This window comes from Aulonocara stuartgranti (genome assembly GCF_965226115.1).
Source record: "Aulonocara stuartgranti genome assembly, chromosome: 7".
Lineage (NCBI taxonomy): Eukaryota > Metazoa > Chordata > Actinopteri > Cichliformes > Cichlidae > Aulonocara > Aulonocara stuartgranti.
This window is the reverse complement of record NC_138945.1, coordinates 4,873,612-4,897,688: the sequence shown is the minus strand read 5'-3', so window position 1 is coordinate 4,897,688 and position 24,077 is coordinate 4,873,612. Positions and strand designations below refer to the sequence as shown.

At 41.9% G+C, this 24,077-nt stretch overlaps 1 protein-coding gene across 2 annotated transcripts in view; it reads right to left on the bottom strand.

The window, feature by feature from the left end:
• Positions 1-1,365: 1,365 nt before the first annotated feature.
• The window catches only part of LOC309711564 (septin-7-like), a 63,053-nt gene continuing 40,341 nt past the window's right edge, over positions 1,366-24,077 (bottom strand). For both annotated transcript variants that reach the window (XM_082541965.1, XM_082541966.1), the window contains exons 4-13: positions 23,643-23,743; positions 23,403-23,537; positions 15,353-15,470; positions 15,003-15,095; positions 12,626-12,722; positions 5,383-5,434; positions 4,245-4,370; positions 2,543-2,678; positions 2,062-2,207; positions 1,366-1,582 (exon numbers count right to left, since the gene is read on the bottom strand). In XM_082541965.1, the coding sequence (XP_082398091.1) occupies positions 1,543-1,582; positions 2,062-2,207; positions 2,543-2,678; positions 4,245-4,370; positions 5,383-5,434; positions 12,626-12,722; positions 15,003-15,095; positions 15,353-15,470; positions 23,403-23,537; positions 23,643-23,743 (1,044 nt within the window). In that variant the 3' untranslated portion in view covers positions 1,366-1,542. The remainder of the gene's footprint in view (positions 1,583-2,061; positions 2,208-2,542; positions 2,679-4,244; positions 4,371-5,382; positions 5,435-12,625; positions 12,723-15,002; positions 15,096-15,352; positions 15,471-23,402; positions 23,538-23,642; positions 23,744-24,077) is intronic.

The window sequence follows — 24,077 nt, the reverse complement described above, 5'->3', positions numbered from 1 at the left end:
ATGACGATATCTTGGCTGCTGTGACACACATGACTTCCTCCCCTCCAGACTGCAAGCTTTAGATCCGAACACGTCCTCAGACAAAACATTTAGTAAAGAAACTCCTGCAGCACGATCCAATCTGAAGGCCCGGTCCACCGACAGCCACAAATCTGGCAAATCTTTCAAAATAAATCTCTGTATTTGTACCTGGACACTAAAATTTTGAAGGTACAGAGTCCAAAATAGAGAGTAGTTTTTGCTAGGAAGCTGTTAACAGATATTTAAGTTTTCTGTCACAAAGGAGAGCGGCCTTTATGTTTGTAGATCACTGAATATATAATAACACTGCTAAATGACCTCAAAATGACTTTTTTTGGGTGACTTAAAAGAAAACAAGAAGTATTAAAAGATGCATTTGGAACAGGAGAAAAGTGTATTTACTAATAAAGCTATTCAAAGTACAGGAGGCAAATTTTAATAGATTCGTTTTAATTTGTAATTTCTATATTACTCAGATGCATTTGCTCATGTTAAAAATGTGTTTTGCTTGTTTTGTGTGTCTGACGAGATAAAGTTCTTTAACTTAAAACATGTAATTGCTAACACGTGAACGAGCTCTGGAATGTAAACCAACTCTGCATCGTTTTATTTTTACTTAAAAGCTAAAAAAACCTACACTTTTATTCTAAGATTTTTTTTAATTGGACAAAGTAATTTTATTGCAGGGCTGAATTTGCTAATGAGAAAAGTCTGAGAAGCACTTTTACTAAAATATTATTTAAAACATGTATTTAGTGATGGGAGATGTGTTGTGATCACGCTCCATTTCAAACAGCTACTAATGTTAACAGGTACCTAACAATCACAGTTCACCTTCACACTGTCTTTATTGAACGGCACACGGGAACGAGCCAGTATTTCAGTAAAATGCTGCCGGGACGTTTTCAGGCAGTCAAGCATGTTAGCTTGAACGCTATGCTAGCGTGACCAGTTTAGTTTTTGGCAGTTTGCGGTGAGACCGGGCCTCCGCTCCACCTGACCTCTCTCCTCAGACCCAGAATCATTCAGTTGCCTTCCCTCACGTACACTTTACCTTCTCCTCACAGCTTTAGTGTGCACACGCCTGTTAAATCTTTAGAACAGTAAAAGAAAGAGTTGGTATATCTGCAGATCTATGAATACTTAGCGAACATACAACTACTACTTGTGAACGATGGCTATGCATGGTCCCTGCCATGTGTTAACGCCGCACTGAAAACTCAGAGGAACTCAAACTTCTCCTTGTCAGGAAATATAGGAAAATAGAATTTCACAAACACATGCATTCCCCATGGAAACAGACAGGTTTTAAGAGATACAGTAAAACCCTGCAGAGAGACGAGCGTGTGAGCTGTTGTGTGTGTGTGTGTGTACATATATATGTGTGTGTGTAAATGGCTTCCACAGAGAGTTGTTATGCCATGTGTTATGTTCTGTTGTGTGTTCTGAGGACCACGTTACAATGTGAACTTCAGACAGGATCAAAGGAAACAAGTTTGGAGCGAGCAGTCGCGTCTCTCTTCAGAAGATCTTTCCTTTCTTCTTGTTCTTCTCCATCGTCCTGTGAGCAGAGAATGAGAACACGAGATCAAGTCAACAGAAACAAAAACGCAAGCTTCAGACTTTATTAGTGAAATGTGGATATGCCATATTTAATTATTATTTCTCTCCATTTTCCATTTTGTTTGATTTTTATTTTAAATGTCTGAATAATGAAGAGGCCTAAAACTAGTAAAACTAACTCCACATTTGTTCTAATGAATTTGTCTGTGTCCAGCATTAAAAAAAATTAAAAGCCTCAATACTTTTATATAACACTGAACTAAAAAACTTGAGCTTTAAAGTTCAAGTGCTGCTTTTTTCGAGTAAGAATCCATAAATTAAATAAGCAAGATTTCAAGTGTGGTTCAATAATCAAATACACAATCTGTAATGTTGCAAGACCAGAACACATGATCTGTGATCGCTGGACTAAAAAGACGTGGCTCAGAGCGGTTAACCTTCGGTGACAGTGTCGGGTCAGATGTGAGTGTTACTCACTTGGATGCGTCCAGCTTCTGCTGCTCGAGGATTCTCTGCTGAGCCTCCCAGTTGGCCTTCTCCTCCTCAAACACTCGCCTCTTCTCCTCCAGCTCTTTGTACTGCGCCTCCAGGTTCCTCTTCATCTGTTCGTGGCGTCGCTCCAGCTGAAGGTCGAAACATTTGACAGAGACGGGAAAGGAAAATGAGCGACGGTAGCTTCTAAAGCTCCAGGATGGAAAGAGTCGATCACAGCTGTCACAGGAGGCTCAAGTAAAAGATCCAAGTGAGCTGCAGAGCACTGAGCTCTCAGCACTAGTGTAGTAAACACCCCGGTAATAACCATTTACAACGGTCAGCTAACCGCAATCAAGAATGCTAATTGGTCATGTTATAAATAAAAATATAAACCTACTAGAAAGTTTTAAGAATACAAGTAATAATAATAATAATAATAATATTACAATTATGTAGTTATGTGTACATGGTTTCTCAAACTAACCTCAGCCTCTGAGTCCTTCAGTTTCTGCTTCTTCTCCTTAACCTTCATCTCAAACACCTGTTCCATTTCTGCCTCCATCTTCTTCATTTTCATCACATGCTCCCTGCGCTCCTCCTCCATCTGAGCCAGGGGACTCCTGCAGAAACAGAAAGAGGTTAGAGGCTTGATGTTGTTTAATGTTGTTCCTCAGCCCTTAGAGCGGTAAACTCCTCCACTCGCAGAGAAGCTGCTGCACTTCTGTGCATGACTAATGAATTTTTATGAAACAAAGAGCAAAGACAAATGAAGCCAATTTAGTTTCTCTTGAGTTGTTAGCCTGAGACTCTTTTTATGCTGGAGTAATAATGATAAAAGGTAAAGATATACTTTCTTTCTGTTCCTATCATATACAGAATTACTGTGACAACAGCTGCTTCCACATCTGTAGCAGTTTGCTCTGTGCCCTTACCAGTGTTGGGTAAGTTACTTTAAATTAGTAACTTAGTTACTTACTAGTTACTTCTATCAAAAGTAACTCAGTTAATTCAAGTTACTCGTTACTTTCAAAGTAACTAGTTACTAGGGAAAGTAACTTTGGTTTTACTCAGAATTCTCTTGTTAATGTGTTGCTTCCATAACTTTGCCAGTCTTCTAGCTTGCTTACTTGCCACAAGTGCACTGTGCCACCTACCAATAGCAAGGAAAAGATAATGTGCATATTTCCACGAGGCAAATCCCACGCCTGGACCGCCACCATGATTCTAGCCTAAGTCACAGCATCATGTGCGCCTTTTACATCTAACACAAAAACTGCAGTCGCTGTGTTTTTGATTGTACTCAGAACTCGGAAATTCTGCCTTCTGAATAGGAAGATGTAGGTAACACCAGACTGCAGATGAGCTGCATACAGGGCTGGACTGGGACAAAAAAAAAAAAAAAAAAATCAGCCTGGGCATTTTGACTAGAGACTGGCCCACCATTATAGTAAAAATCATAAAGCCTTTGAATGAAAATAAACGCTGTTGTGACAGTGATGTACACTGTTCTGATGGTATATATGCATCAATCTATCAATCATTTGTTGTAAGACTCAGATAATTATTTTTTAAAAGCTAGATATTTTAAATGAGAATAAGAAAGAAAAGTATTTCTTTGTGCCCACCTCTCCCTGTTAATGCCCTACATGCCCCCCTGGCAACACTTTGCTAGACCCGCCCCTGCACAGTTACCAGCTGTCAGCTACATAAAAAAGGATCCTGGTGTTATTTGTCTCTCAGAAACAGTTCATAACTTCCCTTCAACTCATTCATGTCACCTAAAAGGTAAACCTGTTTCTCAATCACCTGTTCAGCTCTGATGAACAGCTGTATAGAAACTCCGTCATGGTAGCTAGTACGCAGTACGAAAAAGTCAGCATAACGAAAATAAACTCCACCTATATCTGACCCATATAGACTGCAGGTCATAACTTTTTACCTGAAGTTCAGTTCACCTGACACTCGGGTCTCTCCTCCACTTGCTAATGTTACTGAATCTGTGGAAGCTCTGCGATAGCCACCAATCTAAATCCCAGTAACAACGTGTTCCTGATTTTGGCATAATAACTAGTTACCGTGCTCGTTACCACAATAATAACGTAGTTACTGTAACGCGTTACTTAATAAAGCGTTAGTCCCAACACTGGCCCTTACAGACTGATGGTCTATTTCTGGCTGGGCCTTACTTGGTGAGCTGTCCCTTGGTCTTGGAGGTGTCCACACCATTACACGTGACAGCAGCAAGTTTCTTACTGCGGTAGTTCTCGTAGTGGACATTGTTGGTGACGTCCTTCAGATCCTGCATATGGGTCCTATGGAAGGGGGAGAAAAGAAGAAGAGACGTCTTAAATATAAAGAGATCAAACTGAAAAAACTTTTTCACAGGACTATATCATCCTGTGCTTTGAACCACTATAGCATTCTGTTGTAGATTTGCTGCTGTACTTGGGATCATTTCCTGATATATGACTCAATTTAGGCCAAGCTTCAGCTGTCAGGCAGACTCTGGAACACTTTGGTATACAAATCATCGACAACTCGATGAAGCCCAAATCATCAGCCCTCCACCACCGTGCTGACGGTTGTATGAGGCGTTTGGGCCGACACACCGTTTGGTTTTTGCTAAAGGTGTCGCTGTGAATTATACAGAAGTCTAAGCCGTACTGCCACGCTCTTTCTAGAGCAAAAAGGTTGTCTCCTGACAACCCTTAGACACAAATCGTACTTGTTTGGTCTTTTCCCCAATTGTACTGTAATGAACTTTAATGTTTAACTTTCTAACTGAGGCCTGTATATTGAGATAGCACTCCTGTTTCTCTACTTTCTCTGAGTATTGCACAGTCTGAGCTTGGGCTGAATTTGCTGGGACGTCGACTCGCGAGAAGACTGTGGCATTATTCAGTACACGCGAATTCTCAAGACCAGCAACCTACCAAAACTTCTGCTTTTATAGAGGTGCTCACACTTGCTGATGACTTAATTAAGTGCATTTGAGTACCAGCACCTGGCTGTAAAAAACTTTTTATTTTTTATTTTAAATGGCTTTAAATTTGACATGTACATACTCTGGTTAAGGTGTAATGAAAAATTAGATCACCGAATAAGTTTCAAATTTACACAAACTGCAGATCTCTTCATTCACACACCAGGAGGAGCTGCAGAAAGATATTTAAACAGTTGCTACATCCACACAGCTGATCCAGTCTATATCCAGTCTAAAGTAGAGTCAGAGGATAATTCTGGCTTCTAGTGGCCACTGTGGATCTTACAAACTCTATATAACATTGCATTTGTCAAAGTGAATCTGGGGAGTAAATTGTGCACCTGATCAGCATGTTGCGCAGCACAGTGAAGTCGCAGTGTTCCCCATTCTCGACTGAAACACACAGGAAGTGAGAGGAAAACAGAGGGAGAGAGAGACAAAGATCAGAATCATTACAAATGAAGAGTTCTCACTGTAACAATCACAGTAATTATCACTATGTCTTAAGCTAGAAATGAATCTCAAGCATCATTATCTACATATTTTTACACTCCATGGCTGTCTAACTGCTGAGTAACTGAGTAATCAGCTGTCACCCTGATATGATGATACAGAAGCAGTCCCAGCAGAATGTCATCAAATTAAGTGTGTTATTATATCAAACATATTCAGTACAGTGATACAGTGAAAAAAAGATTAAAACTATTAATACAAATACACACAAACAGATGCAACATGTTGTAAAGTTCATTCACCCAGCGGTTACAGAGGGAGGGGTACACGGACAGCGAGGCATTTTTCAGGCGTACTCGGTTTAAAAGGGGGAGAAATAAAGGTGTGGTAAAGTATCAGTAGAAGTGGCAGACTGATTTAAAAAAACAAAACAAAACAAAAAACAAAGGGTGGGAAGATATCAGGCCATGATCACATAGGATGTAGATGCTCCAACTACAGATACTTCCACATCACATACTCTGTATTGCAAATTTAATGCCTGAAAATTTTGCTTTTACATTTTTTCCCCACTATTAACTACCTAGCAGTGGGTAGGTGCTACCGCCTCGTACTGACTGCTACTTTGTCCCTTTCTGCTCCGTACTGAAGACGGCAAGCATGGAGGATGGAAAGTGTGGAGAAACCTCTGAACGTTATGAGCCCACCATCCTGGGACCTGTAGTGGGCTTTATCTGAGACACAGACACTCTGTTTAACCCTAAAGTCTTACATCTAAGTGATTAGCAAATCATCAGCACTCAAAGCTTCATCTCTGCTGCTGCGGCTGGAAGTGAGATGGGCTATGAGAGCGAACTGCAAGAGTAATCCTGCAAACCAAAGAAATAATCTGAAAGACGCCAAATATGCAGGATTTAGTGTTAACTCTCTGTGGGTACATCACTACGAACAGGCATCTTCACATTTAGTCTGCCTCCTATCTGACCACAGCCTTTTACAAACGGACCCAGAGACACCACGCAGCTAGAACAAACTACAGCTCCTGGTCAAAAACATAAGTGATGTCATTTCGACATGGTACAGTTAGATGACTGTGAGTTTCAGCTCAACAACAAAAGACAAGGTTACGAGGTCAGATGGGATTCTGGAAAAGAACTGCAGATAAACTGCTGCTGAAGATGTATATGGTAGATCTCCAAGCCTCCTCTTCATCAAACGTGCTGCTCCTTTATTGGCTCGCCTTCACCCCACTTCGCAGTCAATCATCATCAGGGGAGTGAACAAGGAGGACACCTTACCATTGATGAAACTTAAGCAGTCCCGCCTCTTGGCCTCCCAAGCCAGCCATTGACCTCCTGTCTCTTCTAGAGGAGGGAGCTCTGACGGAGGGGAGGGGTACGGTTTTTCAGTTACTGTCTGCGCCCAGCAGGGGGCTAAATCTGGGTCTGGAGCAGCTGGGTTTACGGCTCACACTTGGCCCATAACAGGCCTGCTTTTTGGCCCAGATTCAGCCCAGATTTGGCCCTGATCAACACCAAAACCTGCATGTGTCCAAGCTGACTGGCTAAAGAGCGCAGGGCTTGTAGAGGGAGTGTGGCGGTTGAAAGGAGCAGGGTGTTATATGAAGTTCTCTGCATGACCAGTTGGGGGCGAAAGTCTCAGAGAGGGGACAAGTAGAGGAGCTACGTGGGATCAAAGGTCATAGGAAAAAAATAAAACAATTGCAATTGATTCGTTTTATTATTGATGAATGGCAGAAAACACCTGATGCATATTGTAGATTTTTATGATAATTCGTGTGATTTTTGTTCTTTATTAGTCAATCAGAATATGATGGATGTTAACAGTGCATCAGGTATTTTGAGCCTGAGTGCTCTGTCTAATTGGAGTGTTTATTTAGGCCATGATGATGAACTGCATTGGCTTAATGAAACAAGAGCAAACAACCTTTAATCTCCAACATGCATTAAGTGTGTGTGCAAACACGTTCACAGCCTTAGATTAAAATTCCAAGTACGCTAATGAGTGAGAGTTCATGATACCAAGCCACATGTTACCTTAATGACTTAAATAAGCTGCTACATGCCCTTCTGCAAATTTCTAACTCTCTATTATCTGCTCATGAACCTATAAGCAATGTGTTATAATGGTGGCTCCCAGTCCTTGTTCCGATGATACAATAAGGCCTGCAGACAATCCTCAGCCCACACCAGCCATTTCATCTCTTAGTGAAAGGAACCTTGTGGTGAAGACTCAGCAGTTTGTTTGACACCATCGGAGCAAAGACGGAAACCACAGTGTTAGAGTGATGTTTCGATTACAGCTGGAGCTTCAGCACCAAACAGCCTCTAGTTTTCTCCATGATTATTCACAGCATCAGACCTGGGACAAAGCTTTACATCTGCTGGTAGATTTGAAAGGAAATTGAGAGGAAATATCTTTAAATGCATCATAAAGTAGGTTGTGGTTACTTTGACCAATAGACTGGTCAATATTTAGAGTAGAGTGGGATCTGGGAACATATGAGTATCTTTAAAAAAAGGAACTTGGTGTCATAAGAAACACAAGCAGTCAGTCATATGAGCTTTAAACCTGTGGTTTCTAACATTTACTTCTAGCAGAGTGTTTTCAATATAACGTTTAGCTTGTATGAGAACTTGTCTCATACAAGGAGAAAGAAAAATGCCCTGTTTGCATTATACTGAACCTAAAAATGCTTTTCATTGACTTAATGAACAATGTCCTTAGCATGGAGCTGAAGCTGCTTTGGAATGAATCTGTGTGTTACCATTGCTGGTTACCACACGATTTACACTGACATTAATTGACGATAAGATAACCTTAACAGTTCCAAGGAAGCTGACTCCAATACTTAACCATAGTTTCGGTTTAGAATTCACACCTTTACCACAGCAGAAAGTCCTGGACTTTGTCTGCTTGGTTTCAGAATTCATTTGGAACCAGACCTTAATCATATCTTCACATTTTTTAAAGGCTCAGGGTTTGAGATTTCAGAAATCTGTAAGTTTATTGCAAACCAAACTGTGCAGTATAGGTCCACCAGACCTAGGTTCACTAGAGTGTCAATTATGTAGCCTATACAATTATAATACCTAGTAAATCATAGGCTTTGATGCCATTCATCCATTTTCCGCCACTTTTCCAGTTCAGGATTACACTTGGACTGGAGTCCATCTCAGATTTCATAGGGTGAGAGAGGGGGTACATATTGGAGAAGTTGCCAGTCTGTCGCAGGCTAATACACAGAGACAGACAAGCATTCATACTTAAAAGTCACACCCAAAGGTGATTTATGCTGTCTCTGGACTATGCGAGGAAGCTGAGGCACTCACACAGACCCCATTAAGGCATGAGGAGAACATGCAAACTATACAGGAAGGCCTCAGCCAGCTGGTGGATTTGAATCCAGGACATTTTTGCTGTGAAGTGACAGTGCTAAGCACTGCAGCCCCATGCTGCCAGGCCACGACGGCTGGAGGGTGCAGAAAACCGAAAACGTCTGCTAACTCAACTAAAGTTGGCATCCCAGACATTTGGTTTTGCACGTGTTGCTCCATCTGTTCTGTCTGGGTTGGTTATGTTTTCCCCACAACAGTCTTACTAATTAGCATCTCATTTAATGCTTCTTTGTTATGGATGTAAATAGGTTATGCCAGCAGCCAAACTGTGATATGGCAATCTTAAAAATTAAACACTGTCGGATTTGCTAGGCCAAGGGCCCAAGGCCATCACATCGCACAATGCAGGACTATCACTTCTGAGCCACGACCAAAGACCTTGTTGTGCAGCCTTTAAGCAGGTCATCTTTTGCCTTCATAGTGCATACCCGACTTTGGTTCAGCATATTTTAAAGTCAGATATACTTATTTGAGCCTGATTGCAAATAAAGTGGTTTAGAGAACCTGGGTAAGCATAATCTTTTCAAAATGAGCCCAATCATCTCACCGTTTGTGTTTCTTAACTTGCTAAATGTCACACTGTTCCCAGATTTTAGTAATTATGTTGGGGCAACAACAACTGATTAATGGATACAATATATAGTCAAAAATATCACAATGATTTAAGTAGTAATTAATTTAAATTATGTTCCATTTTTAAAGTTGGATTTCAAATTCTGAGATCAGATAACATAAATAATCAGTCATGCGACTCCCTGGTAGATCACTAGACCTCTTGCCCCATGTTAATAACTAGCATACAGCATGATTATGAACACTCAAAGTGACATAATAAGGCTTATGTAGCCTTGCTCATCTGACTTAAGTCAGTCTGGATCAAGAATTTCAAAATCATTTAAATTGTGGGCCACATGCAGCCAACTTTGGGCTTCTGTTGACCGGACCAATGAAACTCCAGTTTCTGTGTTTTGTTAGTGGCCATTGGGGAGACTGTTATCAATAGAAAAAGGTGCAAGACTTGTGAAAATGCAGATACGTCCAACATTTAAGTCTTTCTTTACATTTTCCAAAGCCATCCAATTGGTGGGAATGGAGTCTTTGCCAGGCTGATTCTGGCCCCCAAGCCTTATATTTGATGCCCCCGGTCTCAATTATTTTGTGTTTAAAGCAATCTGCTTGCTGGCCATTATTTTGCTAGTGGACATTCTAGATTGCAGGTGCTTGTATAACCCTCTTGTAGATTTCCCACTCAAAATGTTTGAGTGAAACAAGCACTGTTGGTGTCATCTTTCTCCTTCATTACACTGCCCTGAAGTTAACATTAGAAACATTCCTGATCTGTTGAATGATAAGGTGAGTGAGTGAGTGAGATATTTAGTTTTAATTCTTTCCTCGACAATGTTCTCAGATTTTTGGGGGGTTCCAAATACCAAAAAACCCTAAAACTGTAAATGTGTTAGTTCATATAACTGGCTCACTGTAGGGTCTGATATGAATGTCTTACAGATTCTTTAAGTGGGTATCTCTAAGTTTCTATCAAGAACCAGGTTGCTTTTTCTAGAGGCTAATTCAGACTAAGTATTAACAAAGAGCGTAGGGGCGAGAGTCTACCAGGAACACATGAATGTGTTTGGTGGGTGTTTCAAAATAATTGTCAACATTTCTTTTTGTGCTTTCAAAATAAGGTGAGTGTTTGGAAGATATTAAGAAAGCCCAAGTCTGATTAGAGAATTGGTTTGACCATCAGCCTAATGATGAGAGAGCACAGCAACAGAAAAGTGGAAGGAAAGGAGGAATGGGCAGATACTGGCAGGAGGGAGGAGGGGATATACTTTAGGGAAGGAAGAGTGGGGGAGAAAAATGAGGCTGAAATAAAGTGAAAGATGGCTTTGTTTACCAAAAATGCCCTCTGTCAGTCATGGAACAGAATAGACAAAGAAAAAAAAAAAAGAAAAGAAAAAAAGAGAGAAAAGAATGAAATAGTGAAAGACTGATAAACGGTCAACCACAGAGAATAAAACTGTATATTACTTTATGTATAAATATATATAGTGAGAAAGATATATGTACAGCAAATTACCTTCCAGAACACAAATCAAAGTGAACAAGCCAGTAAGAGCAAGAAGAGTTCATTGCGGCTATCGGTGACACCCCAAATTACACCTATTCCTCCTTTTCCAGAATCCCTATGGGGTCTAACACTAGCAAAAGGAGTTGTGGTTTTGTGTGTGTACTGAAGGGAGGAGAGGTAGGTGTACAAGGTAAGAATGTAGAAACAACCAACCAGATAACCTTTTACTTGTCAAAATGTAATTGGGATCCCAACAGATTCAAGTACATTCACACAGTCCTGGCAGTATGTGTGACTTCATGTATATGCAGTTCTGGGGGTAGTGTACAAAGTCTTGTATTAACAATGTATTAATCAGAGTTTAAAACCCTGCAAAACCAAATTATAATTGATGTATTAAAGACAGCCCAAACCTTCACTTCTACATAAATGCTTAACAGGACCTGGACTTCATTGCCGTTCAATCTACAGGAGTTGTTTGCAATGACAGAGAATATAAAAGTCCCAGTTTTATCCCTAGGGTTTTGGAAAGTACAACTCTAAGAACAATTAGACTCTAGTGGGGGAAAAAAACAACAAACTGGTTCCTCTGGTGGAAAAACAAGTAGAAAAAGTTCTTAGACTCCAGAGCAACGTGTGGTCAGAATGTGGCTATATGTGGACTTGTTGTTGTGTCTGATGAAGCAAAGCCGTGGTTTGAGCAAGGTCCAAGGGTTGGCAGTGAACACACTTTTTGCTGATCTCCCAGGCACTTCCCATTGGTAGGTTAATTGATGATATAATGTCTTCTATGAATGGTGAAAAATCTTCATTAGAGCTAGTTGATACTGCTGTTGACAAACAGGTCTCATCTTATTGGAGGCGTTTTGGCTACTCAATGGCCCCCAACTTAGTGGATGAAGTTGGTCCTAGAGGTTAAGTCTGAGTCTTGAAGATTCCAGTTGATACTCAGGTACAAAAGACCCAAACCTGACTAGGTCTCAAGTCTACTCTAACTGGGTTGGGAGGGATCTTGTTTGTGTGTCAGTTTGATCAATGCCACAGGGTTCCTTTCAGCTCACAAAAGGTACTATTCTTTTATTTATAGTTTGCAGGAGGTGGAAACAAGAGCTTTAGTGATTAGCAAAGTTCTTAGAAAGGCAAAGGCTTTTAAGAAAGACCTCTCTAAGAAATTTTCACATTACACAACGTGATATTTTGTCTTTTATGGGTTGCATTTGATCATTTATGAACAGATTTCCTTGTTTACATTTTGACAAGTCGTTGTGTTAGCTGGTAGTTAACACACTGAGTAGGTACAGGGGGTTGTTGTGGAGAACATGCACCGTGTTCCACACTCAGAAATATCATGCTTCATCCATTCCAAAAATAGAGAACACTGTTATTGCTGGACGCTCTCAAACACCATCAACCTTCAAACACCATGCTCCAGCCTTCTTTCTCACATCAGTCATTGTCTGACCAAAGTGCAGTGACATACAGCAACTCTTAAAACCAGATGAGAGATGAAAATAATCGTCATTGCTGCAAATCATAAAAGGTTTCAAGGGCCTACATTTGTTTTCTAGGTCATTTTACAGATTTCCGGTTTGGCTACGGAATGAAAACTTGCTTTCCAGCACAGGATCCGAGTCAACCTACCTTCTGCCACACCCCATGGGTACTGACGACCTCTGACCTTCTTGCCGTTCACTTCAATAACGACATTGCTGCCAACCACTGCCAGCGGCATTTTTTCCTGGAGAACAAACAAGTTGAGCATTGTTTTAGTTCAGGGCCCTTTCTCAATTCTAAGTAGGCAAGTACGTACTTGCGTTCTCGGCGAGACCGGACTTGCCGAGACCGCACGGGAGTACGGACTTGCCGAGAACGCGAGCACGGACTCGCGATTTGTACAATTGGAACACCAGCGTACTTGATGATGTCACAGGTCCGGAGTTTTTACTGCCGTCCCCTCTTAATTTAACTGTGATTAATATGTTATGAAGCTTAACTTTAATCACAGCCAAACCAATTTACTCAGGAACAAATAAAACACTGAAATAAACCAAACATTAACATTTAGAAGTGATCTAAGTGACTTATATATCATGTTTAACCTCAGTAGCGAAATCTCTATTAATAAAAATAGTGTACATGTATGTCTTAATACAATAGACAGCTGCTGGGGTTTGTTTAACCCGAGTAGCAAAAAGACCGTGGGGGGTTTGAAAACGATGTGCCGGGTAGGGATGGGTATTGATAAGATTTTCACGATTCAGATTCCATTTTCGATTCTTTTTAACGATTCGATTCATTATTGATTCTCTTATCGATTCTTATTTTTAAAAAGGAGAACACTAAGGTCGATTAGCTTAGAACTTTGTTTTATATCTTCTCTTTGAACATCCTCCATCCTCTAGCTTCACTGTCCTAATGTTATGCTAACATAGCTGTGTCGCTAGCAATCACGTAGCACAACATTATATACACCAGGTAGTCTAACTTCAGTAACCCTACAAACGTCACTGCTGTTTAGTTTTCTGTCTTCATTTATGTTGGAAGTGGTAGCAGTTAGAATTAGTTTCAAAAATCTCTCAATCAGAACATGGCATGTCATGTTTAGGTGGAAACTAGCGAGCTAACTTCCTGTTAACTTCTAACTCCGTTAAATTGAATAACTTCTTTTCATGGATGCATGGATGTTAAACTTAATTGTTACACCTGCTAAAGCAGCAACGCTGATGATTTTATTAAAGATGAAAGAATTTAGACCGTTTTTAACTCTTAGTGTTCGTTTGACTTTGGGACCTGAAGCAGACGGAGTTTTGGACCCAGATTACTCCGCGAAGTTCCTCACTACGGCAGCCGTAATACTGTGACAATCCATCAAAACATTATTTAAACAGATTTCTGCACGCCAAAATGGTTTGAGGTCAGTAAGCACAACCAGAATTCATACATAAGGCACACTCTTGATTTTTGAGAAAATTAAAGGATTTTAAGTGTGCCTTATAGTGTGGAAAATACGTTATACAGAAGCAAAGAATATATCGCGATATATATCGTTACCGCACATGCTTCAAATTATATCGCGATATGGATTTTAGGCCATATCGCCCAGCCCTACTACAAATAAAGAGAATAAATTTGCCATAAAGGAATATAAGTGAAATTTAGCTTTAAAGCTGGTGTGACTTCACATCTAACTGTTGTAACGAGTCAGGTGCGTTTCCCGCCGAACAGCAAGCATCAACACTCACTGAAGCTTTAGTGGTCACCTTCATCACATTCATACTTCTGTCAAGTTTTCATTCTTTTTCACTGTGATCATTATATCATCTCATTTTGTCAAAGTCATCAGTCAAAAGTGGAGAAATGATCAGCAAAACCATAAGGACCTATTTTCTAACATTTACATAATTAATATGCATTTTCTGTTGACACGTTTTCCCAAAAGTCAGCTAACGTATCTCAAAACTGTAATGAAAATCTAAAAGCCAATGCAGGAACCGGCTAGCTATCATCTGCTGATGTGTCAGAATTTGTCTGGAGGCAATGGTCAGTGTTTCCAGACTTGCTGGCAAAGGTTTATAATGCAAATATAAAGCCAAACTGTTTCCAGACAAACTGTTGGTGTCAAAATTGCATTTTAGCAAACTCTTTTGTCGATTTGCTTTCCACATGGACCATTTGACGCTTAGAAACAAAAGTCTGCTCAAACACAACAGTTTTTGGATGACAAATGGAAACCAGGAAGCATCCGGTACCAGAAATCTCACTTCTTATTTACCTTTTCTGTATATTCATATATGCATGACAACAGTGACTGCGTCAGGGAGTTATGTGCATGACAGTCACCAAAGTTCATCAGTCTGTCTTTAAATCTGATGAGCAGTTATTCAATCAGCCTTATAAGTGAGATAGCAGCAGCTATATGTGGACCTTGAACAAAGGACACACCGATCTTTGGTTGTCCCTGCGGAGATCAATCGGAAAACCCTGAGTCAAGCTTGAAAAGAACTGCATCCTTCATTACCTTGATCTTCCGGACCAGCTTATTGTCCTCATCCTCGTCTACATCTGGAAACTCGTATATTTTAATCTTGTGCTCTTGAATCTCTTTCATAATCTGAAGAGAGAAAGTGATCAGTTACCAACAGATCTGCATACACAGAGCTAAGATATCACATTAGCTTCACTTGTATTGGGTGTACGATACACAATGTTGCTTAGTTTAACATTACTGAATGGAAGGAGGCCCAAATGTGTGCATGCCACTGTATGTGCTGCTTGTAGAAAGTAAAGATGATGGCACATATGCAACAGCTCAGTTTCTCAGTATGCCTTAGTTAGCACCTTTAATGTGACACAAATGTGCAGAAATACCTGTTTTTTAAAAAGATGGCACTCCTCAGGCGTCAGTGTGTCAGCCTTTGCGATGAGAGGTATGACATTGACTTTATCATGGAGCCTTTTCATAAATTCTATATCAAGAGGTTTTAGGCTGAAGAGGAGACAGAGAAGGAAAAGCATGAGGAGGACAGATAGCTACTGGCCGAGGATGCTCATCATGTGCTGAGTGAATAAACCATTTTCCTTTAAAGACTGAGTTAGAGAAATATTTGCTTCGTCCCTTTGCATGCTGGATTTCTCTTTACTCTCAGAGGCTGAATATCTACAGACTAAGACAGGGGTAGGCAACTCCAGGCCTCGAGAGCCGGTGTCCTGCAGGTTTTATATGTGTCCTTGATCCAACACAGCTCATTTAAATGGCTAAATTAGCTCCTCAACATGTCTTGAAGTTCTCCAGAGGTCTGGTAATGAACTAATCATTTGATTCAGGTGTGGTGACCCAGGGTGAGATCTAAAACCTGCAGGACACTGGCTCTCGAGGACTAATGTTCCCTATCCCTGGACTAAGACTAGAGGATGGAAAAAAAATGCTAAAATACAGCATCCATGAAACTGTACAGGGAGTGCAGAATTATTAGGCAAATGAGTATTTTGTCCACATCATCCTCTTCATGCATGTTGTCTTACTCCAAGCTGTATAGGCTCGAAAGCCTACTACCAATTAAGCATATTAGGTGATGTGCATCTCTGTAATGAGAAGGGGTGTGGTCTAATGACATCAACACATTATATCAGGTGTGCATAATTATTAGGCAACGTCCTTTCCTTTGGCAAAATGGGTCAAAAGAAGGACTTGACAGGCTCAGAAAAGTCAAAAATAGTGAGATATCTTGCAGAGGGATGCAGCAGTCTCAAAATTGCAAAGCTTCTGAAGCGTGATCATCGAACAATCAAGCGTTTCATTCAAAATAATCAACAGGGTCACAAGAAGCGTGTGGAAAAACCAAGGCGCAAAATAACTGCCCATGAACTGAGAAAAGTCAAGCGTGCAGCTGCCAAGATGCCACTTGCCACCAGTTTGGCCATATTTCAAAGCTGCAACATCACTGGAGTGCCCAAAAGCACAAGGTGTGCAATACTCAGAGACATGGCCAAGGTAAGAAAGGCTGAAAGACGACCACCACTGAACAAGACACACAAGCTGAAACGTCAAGACTGGGCCAAGAAATATCTCAAGACTGGTTTTTCTAAGGTTTTATGGACTGATGAAATGAGAGTGAGTCTTGATGGGCCAGATGGATGGGCCCGTGGCTGGATTGGTAAAGGGCAGAGAGCTCCAGTCCCACTCAGACGCCAGCAAGGTGGAGGTGCAGTACTGGTTTGGGCTGGTATCATCAAAGATGAGCTTGTGGGGCCTTTTCGGGTTGAGGATGGAGTCAAGCTCAACTCCCAGTCCTACTGCCAGTTTCTGGAAGACACCTTCTTCAAGCAGTGGTACAGGAAGAAGTCTGCATCCTTCAAGAAAAACATGATTTTCATGCAGGACAATGCTCCATCACACGCGTCCAAGTACTCCACAGCGTGGCTGGCAAGAAAGGGTATAAAAGAAGAAAAACTAATGACATGGCCTCCTTGTTCACCTGATCTGAACCCCATTGAGAACCTGTGGTCCATCATCAAATGTGAGATTTACAAGGAGGGAAAACAGTACACCTCTCTGAACAGTGTCTGGGAGGCTGTGGTTGCTGTGGTTGCTGCTGCACGCAATGTTGATGGTGAACAGATCAGAACACTGACAGAATCCATGGATGGCAGGCTTTTGAGTGTCCTTGCAAAGAAAGGTGGCTATATTGGTCGCTGATTTGTTTTTGTTTTGTTTTTGAATGTCAGAAATGTATATTTGTGAATGTGGAGATGTTATATTGGTTTCACTGGTAAAAATAAATAATTGAAATGGGTATATATTTGTTTTAGTATTTTAGTATTTAGTATTTATTTATTTATTGTCATTGTCAAGAACAATGAAATTGCGTTTGGGGCTTCCATACAACCCAAAAAAAAGAAGAAAATAATAAATACCCCTTAAAACCCAAGTGTACATATTTAACCCAGTGTGACTACAATGCAATAAGACAATCCTTAGCAATAATGTTCGTAGAAATTCAGACAAAGACCTGAGAAACATGACAAAATACAACAATGCAACCCATTCAATATTATTGTACTGTGAGATATGATATCAGATATGATAGTTATCTATTTAAGAAAGAGGGGGGGGGGGGGGGGGGGGGCAGGAGGGGGAAGAGAATAAAGATATGATGCACCAATGCAGACCAGTTCATTGCTATTAAGAAGTTGGATATGGTTATTGTCCGTGAGAGGGGGGCAGAGAGTTCAGGAGCCTCACAGCCTGTGGATACAGGCTGTTGGCCAGTCTGGATGTTCTGGCCTGTATAGACCTGTACCTTCTCCCTGAGGGCAGCAGATGGAAAAGGTGGCGCGCAGGGTGATGTTGGTCCCGCAGGATACTGTGCACCCTCCTCAGACAGCGAGTGGGGAAGATATTACTGATCTCTGGCAGACTTGTTCCAATAATTCTGCCAGCTTCTTTCACCACCCGCTGGAGTGCTTGCTGATCGGCCTTGGTGCAGCTGGGGAACCACACTAGAAATCCATACGTCAGAACGCTGCTGATGGCACAGTTGTAGAAGTTCAACATCAGAGATCTGGGAATGTGTGCGCTCCGCAGTCTCCTCAGGTAGTAGAGGCGCTGTTGGGCCTTCCGTACAACTGAGGTGATATGGTTGCCCCAGGACAGGTCCTCGGTCACAGTTACCCCCAAGAATTTAAAACTGCTCACCCTCTCCACCGCCTCACTGCCAATGAAGAGAGGCAGATGGTTGTTATGACCCCTCTTCCGGAAATCTACAATGATCTCCTTGGTCTTTTTGGTGTTTAAGACCAAGTTATTGTCGTGGCACCATGACTCTAGTTGTTGCACCTCTGTCCTATAGTTTGTCTCATCATTGTTGGATATAAGTCCGAGCACTGTAGTGTCATCTGCAAACTTAACAATGAGATTGGACGCGCAGGAGGAAATACAGTCATGAGTGAAGAGAGTGTATAGCAGAGGGCTCAGAACACACCCCTGAGGGGCACCGGTGTTGACCACAAGGGTGGAAGAGGTGTTCTTACCCACTCTGACACTCTGTCTACGGTTAGTGAGGAAGTCCACAATCCAGTTGCACAGAGAGGAGTTAAGTCCCAGTTGGTGGAGTTTGGGACGGAGTTTGTATGGCCGGATGGTATTAAAAGCCGAGCTGTAGTCTACAAAGAGGAGCCGTGCATAGGTGTTCCTGTGTTCCAAGTGCTTCAGTAATGTGTGCAGCACTGTGGCGATCGCATCCTCGGTTGACCGGTTCTCCCTGTATGCAAACTGGTGCGAGTCCAGGGATGGTGGAAAAGCAGCTCTGATGTGTTTAATGACCAGTCTCTCCAGGCATTTGGCGGGAATGGGGGTGAGTGCCACAGGTCTGAAATCGTTCAGACATGTGACATTTGACTGTTTTGGGATGGGAACGATGGTTGCTGCTTTGAAACATGATGGTACCAGTGAACAGGACAACGAGGTGTTATATATAGAGGTGAAGACGTCCGCCAGGTCCGCAGCACAGTCTTTTAGCACCCGGCCCAGCACTCCATCCGGCCCGGCCGCCTTCCTGGTGTTAATGCTCCGGAACACACGCCTCAGCTCATGAGTGCTCAGGACCGGAGCAGGGTCGGTTGAGGGGAGAGGGGACAGGACAGGGTCGGTGTTCTCCCTGTCAAAACGGGCATAAAAGAGATTTAGATCCTCAGCCAGAGTAGAACTGTCGGCTGAGGGTGATGGTGTTCTTCTTTTGTAGTCCGTGATAGCCCTGATGCCCTCCCAGACCTGCCTTGGGTTTGTGTTGTTCTCAAACCTGGCCTCGATACGCCTCCTGTGCTGCTGCTTGGCAGTCTTGATGCCTCTTCTCAGGTTGGCCCTGGCAGCACTGTATGCCTCCTGGTCCCCGGATTTGAAAGCGTTGTTCCTTGTTCGAATAAGTTGTTGAACTCCGTGTGTCATCCAGGGTGGATTATTAGGGAACACACGGAATCGTTTCCAAGTTGTTACATTGTCCACACAGAAACAGATGTAGTCCAAGACAGTGGAGGTGTAACTGTCCAATGCGACACGATTGTCAGTGTCCTGCACCTTGAATACATCCCAGTCTGTGCAGTGGAAACAGTCCTGAAGTATCGGAATAGCGTCCTGCGGCCATGTTCTCACTGTTTTGGTTGTAATCCCAGTGCTCTTGATCTTTTGTGTGTATATTGGGTGTAGCAGAAGGGAGAGATGGTCTGACAGACCCAGGTGGGGATAAGCCTGGGCTCTGTACGCATTCGCCATGTTGGTGTACACCTGGTCCAACGTTCTATCTCCTCTGGTAGCACACTTCACATTACGGTGGAAATTGTGAAGTACAGATTTCAGGTCCGCGTGGTTAAAATCCCCAGCCGCAATAAAGACACTGTCCGGGTGTGCTACCAGGCTGTTATTGATGCTGCTGCTCAATTGTGCTAACGCTAGCTTAGCATTAGCATCTGGTGGAATGTAAACAGCGCAGATGTAAACGGCAGAAAATTCCCGAGGGAGATAGAATGGTTTTTTGTTAAGTTGCCTAATAATTATGCACAGTAATAGTCACCTGCACACACAGATATCCCCCTAAAATAGCTAAAACTAAAAACTAAAAACTACTTCCAAAAACATTCAGCTTTGATATTAATGAGTTTTTTGGGTTCATTGAGAACATGGTTGTTGTTCAATAATAAAATTATTCCTCAAAAATACAACTTGCCTAATAATTCTGCACTCCCTGTAAATTATATACAGTTCATTGGGGCTGATGTGTCAGTTCATGAAGCTGTAGTTGAATAGCATTACATTATTTTAAGTGGGTCAGCAGCTGTATTTGGCTGCGTGACTCACCACATGAATGAGGAATCAACTCACAAGACTGAATCTAAAGAAAATACCACAGTGTGCCTCTTTAGTTCAGAGCAGTTCAGTGGGTCACCAGCAGAGGGCCACACAAAACTGTACAATACATGTAGCCCACAGCAAGTGACTGTCAGGGAGCCACAGGGTCTTCACCTCTGAATGCCAAGCTGTGCGGGCACACAGTCAGTCCTAACAGAACAAACCACATTTGTATTATCAGCTGTTGGAGTGGAAGATTTTCTTGTTTTTTTGCCATTTTCTGAATGTAAATTCAAAATGGCGACCGTCCTTCGACACTCTCAGTTGCCGGTGCAGTGACTTGTGTTAGAGATGTTGGACAAATTTTCAGCCAAAATCCTAAAGGATGTGCACTTGTCCTCTCTGCTGCAGCCTCTACTCTTCCTCAGTGAGCAACACCAGAAAACACTTACTTAGAAAGCAAGTCCACTACTCAGTACTGCCAACAACTGACCGGAACAACAGAGTCCAATACAATCCTCTCATGAGGACAACAAAACAAACACTGCGATGGCTTCAGAGTCTACTTTGTTGTCATTTTACATTTAAGTATACAATATAAACACTGTTGTAATAGTTCTTGTACAATGTACATGACATACAATAGAAGTCAGATTAAAATAGAGAAGCCAAATGCTTCCAGGCTACCACAGTAGAAATGCATTCAAGGTGACCATTAGAATCCACTCCTCATGCTACAGAGTCCATAACCTTGATCCTTCTGAGGCCCCCTTTCCAAAATATAGCTGGGAAATACCTTATGTGAAATTCCTAATCACATCACAAACATTGAGGGTCTGTCGTGAATGCAGTAATCATTAATTTTTCCTTTTCTCTCTCAGTTTGTTTACAATGTTAGCTGTCAGCCCACTACATCAGTGTTCCAGTGGACTGATAGTAAATTAATGGAGTATAATACTAAATAGCCCCCTGTATAATGTGCAGGTTAAAGGCTCATTATGTAGTTTAACCTTTCTGGGGAAAACTATTCAACGTAAAATAGAATCGCACACAATAAGTTTAGCATTGCATTCAAAACTATAATACAGTTATTATTCTGCCAGCTCAATGGATTACCACTGTCTACATGAAAGCACTTTATATATCTGCAAATGCTTTTTGCTGCGTGTTGAGTTGAATTAGTTGTCCCATGAAAGAGGCCAGCAAAACAGCTGCTGGGCGGCTCAGCGAGTGAGGACAGCTTTGGATATAATGCTGCTGCACCAGAGGAGAGCTGGAGTGAAGGCAGCCCCAGATAACACTGGAGTCAGAGTGTCTGGTTAGAGCAGGAGACTCGAAGGGCATTTCTGTGAAGTCAAAATCCGAAATCTCCCACACACTGACACCGATTAATCAAACCAGCATGAGCGGCACTTTGTCTACAGAAAGCTGGACTCACTGTCAGAACTCTTGTAGTTACTCCGGGGAACTAAAACATCACAGAGAGGACAGGTCTGGAAATAAGTATGCAGTTTACTTCTAAAGCAGGATTTATAGGATTTCACATTTTACAGCCACATGTGAGTGACTTTTGGAGGCAGCAGTGTGGAAACGGGCCTTCTGGAGCTTGTTGCAGATCATTTAAAAGTGGTAAAGAGTCTGCTGGAAATGTAGGCAGATTCCTCTGGGGTGACAGTAAAAGCGTAATTAAGTGATGCATCTTCTCAGTGAAGTGGACAATTTACTGACTTGTCTCTGACTTTAAACTTAGAACACTGCTCAAAGAATACAAGAAGCTGTGGTGTGGCAGAACCATTTATGTTGTAAAATTCACATGTTAAAATCTGATCTGTTATTGATGATAAACAAACTGCAGCAGTTGTTTAACAAAGAAAACCAAAATGTGCATCTCCAGTTGCAGGATGACCTGTCGTTTGTTCAACCATGTACTAATGCTTGTTTCTCGATGGTTAGGAGAAAAGCATAAAGCATCCACCGTTTTCTTTATGTTGGAGGCAGCAGGAACAGAATACCTGAACAGACCGTTTTGTGCATGATTACACTTTAAGGGGAGAGATAAGACCGGCTTATTTAACATTTAATGAACTTTTCAACTGCTTGTGTGCTTTTCTCATAATTCAAGAAAGATTGTCATTTCTGTCGGGAGTAAATTATACCTGGAACATGTGTTGTGGGGCCTCCATATCCTTCCTTCTGTATAACTGTAAAACCAAAGGATACAGTAGCAGGAAGGCCCCAGCACAGAATAGAGCTGGCATTAATGATAATAATATGACACTGATTTAGACAGAAACCATGTGAAATGTGGTCCTGAGGTGAAGTTGGGTTCTAAATTGCTTGCTGAACAACTAAAACAACAGGTAAAGCAGCCTCAACATAAAAACCCATGTGACACTTGCCCATCTGATGTCTAGAAGGGAATCCGCTGAGCCTTCAGCTGATGTAGGATGGCACAAATTGCAGCTGATCTGACAAGTGAGCCCGACTTTGCTGGATGATCGATTGAAGACTGTTTATTTTCATAGACAGGTTTCCTGTCTTTGTCACTGCCTCAATGCAGTTAAGGTGCATCATGGAGGCACTTAAAGCTGAGCTAAAATGATCAGAAAATGTCAGAGTGTGTTTTGACATTCACAGACAGCAACATGTTTCACACATTTTATGCTTTGGGCTGCTGAAATATTTAACAAATTAGTGTTATTTTAAACACACTGCATGCCAATCAACTCTGCAGGTTTAGATCCATCGCCAAAGCCTGAGAGGTGCGCGCACACACACGGACGCTAACGTAAGACAGTATGGCACGTCTGAGTTGAAAGCGCTGTTCCTGGGAGCTGCTGCGAGTCTCCACTCTGAGTGATTCAGTGATGGAGATCAGGAAACTCTACTGAGCATGAGCAGAACTGGTTTGTATGTGGGTCACAAATACTGGCTGGCAGGCTCCTCTTTTATGAGACAGACAGACACTCAAGTACATCCTTTCCAGTTATATGCAGACAGCATCACTGCCACCTTTCGAACATTTCATGTCTCTTAATTACATCTGCATCTTATTATATCATCTTATGCAGCACCCACCCGTGTCCAGATGGTGCTATAAAATATAGACAGCAGTGGACTCTGTTGTCCGGCATGGACCTGCGGTTGACCCTCGACTCAGCATTCAGGAAGTCCTCGCATTTGCTGTCAATGTAATTAATGACAGGCTGCCAGCTGGGAACATGGAAAGATGATGTCAGAGAGAGTGGACTGTACAACAAAGAGCATATGATTGCTTGGTAGAATCAAATTGTGCATGTCTTCGTGGGCAATCCTCACCAGTTGCTGTTGTCGACTGCATCGCCAAACCCTGGTGTGTCCACGATGGTTAGGGTTAGTTGGACTCCTCCCTCCTTTATCAAAACTTTACTCTGTTCCACCTGAAACACAAACATTCACACCCTTCAGAACTCTTGGGATCTCAGCCTTGCCTTACAGTATTTATAAAGTGTTTCCATTAGCTGCAATAACTTCACACTTTCAAAATATAATTTGACAGCATGTATCTGCCCACACGTTGGACTACATACACTGCACAGCAGGTCCTCCCACACAGCCGAAACCGATCTGCTGGTTGAGTGTGTGTACAATACGAGTGAAGTTCTTTTCCTTCCTCTCAGCACTGTGTGTGTGTGTGTGTGTGTGTGTGTGTGTGTGTGTGTGTGTGTGTGTGTGTGTGTGTGTGTGTGTGTCTCAACTTAAGTCAAAACCACT